General features: G+C 32.9%; 1 protein-coding gene across 1 annotated transcript; it reads left to right on the top strand.

Moving 5' to 3' along the window:
* The first annotated feature begins 8,320 nt into the window (after positions 1-8,320).
* Positions 8,321-9,325, top strand: LOC145128374 (uncharacterized). The gene has a single exon (XM_079063177.1). It carries the CDS (start codon positions 8,321-8,323, stop codon positions 9,323-9,325), a length of 1,005 nt encoding a protein of 334 aa, XP_078919303.1.
* The last annotated feature ends 528 nt before the right edge of the window (positions 9,326-9,853 follow it).

Consider the following 9,853-nt stretch of genomic DNA (forward strand, 5'->3'; position numbering starts at 1 on the left):
ATTACCAGGACGTGAAAAAATTTGGATTCATTACATTTTCTTATGAATTGAGCTCTGAAATGTATAAAGTATCTCCCTTTATCTCTATTTCAAGCAGACACAAATTCACCCAAACTATGTCATTCACACAATTTAGTCACTAATAAAGTACATGTTGCATCAAGGAGGTATAAATTTGATTTACCTGTAATCGTGACCAGGTTTGAATATTGATGATATTCAACAGAGACACCAAGTTTCCCACAAAAACAAACGTTTTGGTTGGATTTCAGAAAGACGAATGAGATATCAATTTGAGTTACCTGTAATGGTGGAATCCGAGCTTCCCACAGAAACAAACAAAACAATCCAAACAAAAGAATCTAAGAAACGGTTTTCGCTTCGTAAGACATATACTAGGTTGTTCGGAAAGCTCGTGTAGCTCTTAAGAGGAAAAGACAGCACTAGCCCTAGCCGTAGCCGTAGCCCCAACCTCCTCCCCCACCTCCACCACCATCTCAGCCATAGTAGAAACTCATATGTACAAGATATGAAGTTGTATAGTGATTCGTATTTTAAACACTCTGTGGATTCTTAAAAGTCGATTAATAGGCATAGTGACGTTAGGGGTAGATGTGTAGCAATAGACGGATCAATTCCATTGCAGAAGGCGACAGAAGTGTTGGTGTTTCTTCAGATTCACCATCTTCATCGGATAGTAAAAAATCTTCGCAAAATAAGTGTGTGAAGCAATGTTTGTTTTCCAGTTGTGCAAAGCGCAAACGATGAAAAAGAGTTAAGCAAAGGAGGCGGTGGTAAGCATCTACGTACAACACGTGGAAAGGCAAAAAGAAATCGGCTTCAATCCAACCGAATACCAGCCAGGAGAGCCAAAACTAGAAACCACTAATTAAATACTTGCAACTATTCATAATTTTCCTTTCTCTTAATATATTTATATAATTTTGCTTAAAAGTACTTTTGAAATTTTATATATATATATATATATATATATATATATATATATATATATATATATATATATATATATATATATATATAAACACCCTATTATTCTGGTACCGTTTAGAACAAATTCATCGGCTTCAAAAACCTCCATGTAATCCAGTCTCCAAACGACACAATTTACCAACATGTCGACTCAAATCAATCGTTCTCATCGTCGCATCCGTTTGAACGCTCTTCCTTTTGCAATTCGACATATCCTTCCATTCTCCATCTTTCCAGTTACACGTATCGTTTCCTCAAAGATCTGGAAATCGGAATCAAAGAAGACCCTAATTATGTGATTAACGATAAATTCATCATTTTGTTGACCGGATTTGCAAATCGGAATCAAAGAAGAACGGCTCACCTTTTCTTTCTTCCGTTACCATCTTTTCTACATGTATATTATCAACGGGAACCCTAATTTGCTTTCAAGTTTTATTAGTTGTTACTATTAATCCAATCGATGGATTTCTTTCCCGTTCAATTTTTTTTTGAACAATTTTATGCCCAAAATATTCTTCTCATTCTTCTATAAACACAATCAACATCATGGTGTATAGCCAATAACCCTTAATCAGTGAAGAAATTCAACATTTTGCTTGCACCCGTTTTAAAAAGCAGAGTGCCCTATCTTCATGAAGGTTGGTGTTGTACCTGCTTCTGAATCTTAAAGTAGAAACATGCAATTCTCCTAAACCGCCCCAGATTTTCTAATGTTTTGATTTTGGTGTCACTGCAAACCAATAGTTTTTTTTCAAATTAAAAGTTGAAAAAAAGGCAAAAAGATTGTATCGATTTAATTTGCATTTCAGCACATACCTTACATGATTTTCAATTTTCAATTAAGGGTTAGGGTTCGCCAAGGTAAACTAAACAAGGATGGAAACATGAATACAATGGGCTATGTCTCCTTTCATGGTTGGGTATAATAGACTTATAGGTTGAGTCGTCTTGCATCCATGAACCTCCATAACCTACATCAATAATGTATATCAAGACAGACACACCCACACACAGAGAGAAGAAAGATGATTCTCAGTTGATCAAGCACAATCACAAGTTAAGATGTGAATTAGATTTCTTTTTTATTAATGCAAATGCTATAAAATTATTTCAATAAATATTAGTGTTTCTTTATTTTCATTGCAGAGAGAGGGTATTATATTTGGAAGTATTGGATGATAAAACCCTGGAAAAGGCAACATCTCTTCTTCTATTCCATACCAAGAGGGTGTTTGTTTTATCTTTTTAACCAACTTTTGGCCCCTATCTTTTCCAAAAAGTTAAAAATAAGGTAAAATGTGTTTCGTAATGGGAAAAGATCTTTTAAATCCAACTTTTGAGAAAGAAGGAAAAGAAGTATTTTGAAAAGTCAGGTATCCGTGTCTTTTTGTAACTTTTCAACCCCTTGACACTTAAATTACTCAAAAGCTAATCCAAACATATTATTAAAAACATCTTTTGTAAAAAGTTCTTTTACAAAAAGTCCTTTTGCAAAAAGGACTTTTGAAGGCAAAAAGATATCCCAAACACCCCCCAAATTGGATTTCTTAACCACAGAGGTTTGACTTACTTGTCATTTTAATATTCCGTTTTACCCTATGTTTACTGTCACATTCCACTCCTTTTACATTGTTAACAAGAAATTTGTTCTATGTAATCGAAGAAATGGATGCCCAACTTAAGGTAACGTAGATAGTTCTTGAAAACTGAATCAGTTATGTGGTAGGTTTTTCTGTGATATGTGGAAAGGCTGATATAGCGTGCACACTTTCATGTACTCCAGCCAAAAACACACAGAAGTTGCAGCTGTTAGTCACTTCATTCAGTATCTTATTGCAGTCTTCTAATTTACCTGGTTATTTTGATACTTCCATTTTTGACAGCATTTATTAAAAAAAATGTTTTTTCTTAGGGTCTCTAAGATCAAGTGATCTTTAAGACGGACATTTGGCACCACCAACAACTTACTTCAACATATTCAAAGTGATCTTCCGCCGTTCTTTCATCCCCACATGTACATCTTCACTAACCCTAATTTCATTCAACTTTAATTACTTGAGAATCGTTCTTGCTTCTCTTCTACATTATACCACGACATGTTCTCCTTTGATGTGTGAAATTGTCTCAAAACATTTCTGAATGAATATGGGTTATTTGTGAAAGTGATGAACAACCTCTATCGAATTGATCAAATGGCATGAAATTTGTCACGCTTCATCTTTCTGATTCAATAAAGGTTCAACCATTGTGATTGATTAGTACCTTCCTGCAAATTTGTGTATGTTACCCTGTACATAATCCCATTTCCTCTCTCGTTCTTTTGTGTTCTGTTTGGTTATTAACTTTTCAAAATCATAATTGAGCGTTCAAATTAAAAAAGAAAAGAAAATTTTGACATAGCCTTCAAATTGCAATTTTGTATGTCAAGTTCTTGTGTTTCTAAATTGATCATAATTAGTCAACTTTTTCCTTTAAATTAAAAAAATCAGAAAAAATCCACTAATTTCCATCATATTAAAAAAAAACTGACATAGCCTTCAAATTGCAATTTTGTTTTCCATGTTCTTGTGTTTCTAAAATTGAGCGTAATTGATCAACTGTTTCCTTTAAATTAAAAAAAATCAAAAAACATCCCATATGAAAAAAATTTAGTATCTTGTAATTTTCGTGAGTTATGAATATACAACATGGTGTTAAAAGTATAAGATGAAATGAATTTGGATTGATCAAATTACACGTCATTAGTCCTCTTTCTTAAGTTAACCAAAAATTGCAAATTGTTGATCGGTGTTCTGTACATGTGAATACAGGAATCAGACATATCTGCAACTTATGTTAACTACATCAATATTCCATAAGAAAAATTATTTCAATATAGTAATAACTACAGCACTAGTCAATGGAACAACCCATTATTTAGTTAAAATTGTAGCATTATTGCAATCTCATTTTTGTCCTTTCTGTCTCTGTTTTCTTTTTAATGTTATCTTCTTAATAACCAGACAATATTGAATGAATTTGAATTTTAGTAGGTTATGAAATTTTTACCAATTTCATTGCTTGTAATGTTCTTGTATGATATAGATTATCATGTCAAATTAAACATCTTCATGTTAAATTGATTGACTCGATAATAATTCATTCCTAGGTTATATCTTTATTTGTTACTTATCTCATCTTCTACTTCTTTCCTTACTTCGCTATTCAATTTGAAAACAGTCACTTTGAAGGAAGTATACCTCACTCTTATGTGGGAAATAGGAATGTACATTTGTTTATTTGTGTAATATAGCATTGTACTTTCATATTCTTTTGCTTATTTACGCATTTTATGTTGAAAATCTATCCATTTATATCATTGAACTTACAATTTTTTGTTATTTTTACCAAATTTCAGGATCATGAGCGGATGTCATCAACCATCAAACATTGACACAGAAATAACAACTGTTGCTAGCTATTCTAATGTAGATAAGAAACTATATAGGAGAATAGCTTTATAAACTAGAAGAAAAAGAATGGTAATTGTGATGCTATAATTGACAAGTTAGATATGGTTAATGATGCTCATGCATATAAGAAAAGATATAGAAAAGAAGCTCTAATAAAATGGAAAAAGAAGAAATTAAAGAATACTTGTCATACAAATGTAACAATAAACAACACAAACGAAAAACTGTGTGATACCATACAAAAAAGCCTATACCACACAAATAAAAACATAACTAATGAAAGTGAAAGACTCAACAAATGAAAACTTAGAAATCTAGGTCCACCAATTGAGAAATCAAATAATATAGACAAGAAAAATAGCAATAGGAAAGGCAAGAATCTATTGCAACAAGTAATTTTATCTGCTGATGTTCTTCCAGTGGTCATGTGTTGTTCTTATTGTCATGCTGTGAAATTTTATTCAGAAACATCAAATTTCTGTTGTCTAGAAGGTCGTATTGTATCATCCAGTAATGAACTCCCACAAGTCATGCAAAATTTATTGACAGCTAATTCTGAAGAAGCAAAATCGTTTAGAACATATATTAGAACATATGATAATACATTTGCATTCACATCATATAGTGTTACAGCTGATAAAAACCTTACAAGACGAAATATGGGTATTTACACTTTTAGAGTGCAAGGACAGGTATACCACTTCATGAACAATCTACAACCTAAAGAGAAAGAAGCCAAATCCCTTCAATTATATTTTCACGATACGAACAATGAAATTGAAAATCGGTTAACATCATCCCCAAGATTATCTAAACACTTAATTGCAACATGTATAAGTTATCTGGTGGATAATCCATATGCACTTTTTTTAGAAATTTAAGAGAAATTTCATGTTTGAATGAATATAATATTGTTCTTAAAACTATTCCAGGACAAGATCAACGTGTATATAACAAACCAGAGGTTTCACAAGTTGCAGCATTATGGGTTGAGGGTGAAGAGAACGGTGAACATGGTCGTAGAAATATACAAGTAAGAACACACAGTGACGAACCAAAGAGTGTTGAGTATTATTATGGTTGTTATGATCCTTTACAATACCCTCTAATGTTTCCATATGGAGAACTTGGCTGCCATCAACACATTCCAAAAAAAAAGTCCCACTGAACGAGGAAATAGTAAAACAGTTACATGTTCCGCCGAAAAGCAAATCTCGCCATCGGGTATTATAAATGTTGATGACTTATTAAATATGGAAGAAATAGGTAAGGAAATACCCTTAATGTATTTGTAAAATATCTAAATTGAAACTAATAGAATTGTTTTTTTCAGTTATGGGAAAATCTTTGGAGAATACAAAATATGTTTCTGTACGAGAATATTATACATATAAACTTCAAATACGTTCACATGATAAATCATGTTGGTTGCTTTTTGGTAGATTATTACAACAATATATAGTTGATAGTTATATAAAATTACAAACACAAAGGTTAGCTTTTTATAGAAATCAACAACAAGAGTTAAGACAAGAGTTCCTTCAAGGAGTGGTAGATGCTATGGCAAGTGGTGAAACAAGCGCATCAGCTATTGGCCAACGAGTGATTTTACCAGCAAATTTTATTGGTGGTCCAAGGAACATGAGAAGAAAATACATTGATGCTATGGCATTAGTATAAAAGTTTTGTAAGCCTGACATTTTTGTAACATTAACCTGTAACCCTAATTGGCCAGAAATCAAACAACACATGATGTGTCACGAGGAAACACAAAATAGAGCAGATTTAATTGTTAGAGTCTTTCCATGCGAAACTTGAGCAATTTAAGAAAAAAATTTAAAAATGAGATTTTTGGTAAGGTTGTTGCATATACTTATGTTGTGGAGTTTCAAAAAAGAGGACTACCACATGCTCATTTTTTACTTATACTTGGACCACAACATAAGATGTACCATGCATAAGAGTATGATGAGATAGTTTCAGCCGAAATACCACATGAAAATTCAAATCCTCATCTATTTAGAATGGTCGTAAAACATATGATTCATGGTCTATGTGGTGATCTTAATCCAAAAAATGTTTGATTGAAAAAAAAAAGGGTATTGTAAGAATTTTTTTTCCCAAAGCATTTTGTGAGGTAACAACACAAGATAATGATGCTTACCCTGCATACAGAAGACGTGACAATGGGGTTAAAGTTACAGTTAGAGGTGCTACGCTAGATAATAGATGGGTTGTTCCATACAATCCATAGTTACTATGTAAGTTTGATTGTCACATTAATATAGAAATATGCTCTACAATAAAGGCTCTGAAATACATATATAAGTATATATGCAAAGGATGTGACAAAATAAGTTTTTCCGTTACAGAAGATGATCATCCAACGGTCATAAACGAAATTGATCAATTTCAAGCAGGTAGGTGGATATCACCTTCAGAGGGAGCTTGGAGAATTTTTAGATTTTCATTAGGTGAAATCAAACCAGCAGTCATTTATTTGCCTTTACATTTAGAAAATTATCAACCAATAACATTCAAAAAGAAAGAACAACTGGCAAATATAATAGACAATTTAGTAAGAGAAAAACTACGTTGACCGAATTTTTTTTTTCAGAATAGTACAGATAGATATACACAACATCTTAATCTGAAATATGTAGAATTTCCTGACCATTTTGTATGGAAACCAGACAAGAAAATTTGGTTACCTAGACAAACTAAGAAGTCAATAGGACGCATTGTGGTGGCACATCCAAGTGAAGGTGAAAGGTATTATTTGAGAATATTGTTATCTAAAATTCGATGTCCAAAGTCGTACGATGATCTTAAACTTTGTAATGGACAAAAAGTTGACACCTATCGCGTATCTGTATTATTACGAGGATATTTACTTGATGATAATAGCCAACAATTATGCATGCAAGAGGCATCAAACTTCCACATGCCCTATGAATTGCGAAGACTTTTTGCTACTTTACTTATGTTTACAAATCTAAACAATCCATGTAAATTATGGCGATCGTTTGAAGATCACATGCTACAAGATTTTAAACAGTGCAATAATTATTCATTACCTGAAGCAAAGCGCCGCGCATTTAAGCAAATTAACACGTTTCTACAGTCAAATGGAAAACAACTCTCAGATTACAATATATTGCCAAATGAGATATCTTATGCTGAATTAGAAGATGAAACAAGAGAAATAACAATAGAAATAAGTATTATTGTACCAAAAAGCGATCGAAAAGCAATACAAACTCTAAATGAAAAACAAAAGCTTACTTTTGATACGATAATTGGAAAAGTAGAAAATAACATAAGTGGTGTGTTTTTTATTGACGGTCCAGGTGGTACAGGGAAAACTTACATGTATAGAGCATTGTTAGCAAACATCATATTGAAAGGACATATAGCTTTAGCTACAGCAACATTAGGTATTGCAGCATCATTACTATAGGACAAGACATTCCAGGTTTAAAATTCCATTAGATTTAACAGATAGATCAAATTGTAGGATAAGTAAACAATGTGCACTGGGTATATTGATTAAAATTTGTTAATTATTTTTATGGGATGAAGCCTCAATGGCTAAACGCTCAGCAATAGAAGCTCTAGATGATCTTTTACAACCACTTGGGTTGTGGTGACTTGGTAAGGCATGTGGAAGATATGGTGGATAACCTATTGACCCATGTTCAAATCCTGGCACTACTCAACCCTTGTGGCCATGGAGGTTCGCCTGCAGTGACTCCAGGGCATGAGGCAAAGCCTCATGTTTGTAGCGGGGGATTAGTCGATGCGCGAAAGCTGGCCCGGAAACCCTCGTTAGGGAACTTCCCTTTCCAAAAATAGATGATCTTTTAAGTGATCTTATGCAAAAGGATGAACTTTTTGGTGGAAAAGTAGTTGTACTTGGTGGTGATTTTAGACAAACATTGCCAGTTGTTCCCAATGGAAGCAAACATGATACAATTGCTGCTTTTTTGACTAACTCTTACCTGTGGCGAACACTGTGTCTTCTACAATTAGATGAAAACATGAGGGCGTTACTAGATCCAATTTTTACAGACTTTCTTCTACGATTAGGTGATAGTAATGAAAATTCAGATGAGGATGATGTTACTCTTCCAAAACAAATTGTTATAGAAGAAAGTGAAGAATCAAAAGGATTACTTACTCTTATTGAATATGTTTACCCAAATATTTCTCAACATTACACAATTATACCTTCCTCAATGAACCGAGCTATCTTGACAACGAAAAATGCTTTTGTTGATCAGATCAATGAAATGTTAATACAAAAATTCCAAGGTGAGGAGAAAGAGTATATTAGTTTCGATGAAACCCTTTATCCAAATGACCAAGGTTATTATGAGGATCTTCTGCATTCTTTAACACCAAATGGAATGCCACCACATAGACTAATTTTAAAGCAAAATGCACCTATAATATTACTGAGGAACATGAATCCAATAGAAGGATTGTGTAATGGTACAAGACTCTTTTGCAAGAACTTTAATAGGAATGTTATCCGGGCAAAGATAGCATTTGGTGATTATGCTGGGAAAGAGGTGTTTATTCATAGAATTCCATTACAACCAGCTACAGGAGAAGGCTACACAGTGCCATTCAAAAGAACACAATTTCCAATCAAACTATGCTTTGCGATGACTATAAATAAATCACAAGGACAAACACTAGACATTGTGGGCGTATACCTTAAAGAACCTATATTTTCACATGGACAACTATACGTTGCCATGTCCCGTGCTAGAAGAATTGAAAGTGTTAAAGTGGTTATAAAAAAATCAGAAAAAAAATCCAAATTGCAAAAAGACAAAAAATATTGTATATCAAGAAGTATTACAATGTTCTAAACACAACTAAAGGTATATCTACAAAGAAAACTCATGTTACATACAACAGGCTTAATCAGGTAATGATAATTTCTTGTTTTCTTTAAAAACTATGAAATGGACAACAAAGTAAGTATTTTGTGAATGTATAATAATTACATGATGTTCTTACACATGTCTCCTTCAAATCTTATGTTGGCATGTGAGCTAATGTGGCATGGGTGTCCACTGAGGAAGGTCTATTACATTTGTTGTCATTCTCCTATTGGTAACGCATTTTTAACTTAATTTGCTTAATACTGGTCACTTTTTTCAGGATTTTTCCTAAGTGTAAGTCAGCCATTTCATTTTTTATTTCCTCGTTAATTTTAGATACTTAAAGAATGTCACACCCCCAAACCAGAACGACGGAAACGTTCGGGGGCGGAGGACGTCATGTACAGTATCATAACAATGCATAATAGTAAAACAAGCAACAACATCATCCATTGCATTAATAGTATAATTTTAATACAAGTGTATTCTGTAGTTTATAAGACACCAAAATAT

Source organism: Lactuca virosa, chromosome 1, assembly GCF_052849685.1.
Source record: "Lactuca virosa cultivar CGN04683 chromosome 1, Lactuca_virosa_CGN04683_v6, whole genome shotgun sequence".
Lineage (NCBI taxonomy): Eukaryota > Viridiplantae > Streptophyta > Magnoliopsida > Asterales > Asteraceae > Lactuca > Lactuca virosa.

Coding starts and splice junctions, on each gene's coding strand:
- LOC145128374 (XM_079063177.1), top strand. CDS start 8,321: ATGCAAAAGGATGAACTTTTTGGTGGAAAAGTAGTTGTACTTGGTGGT.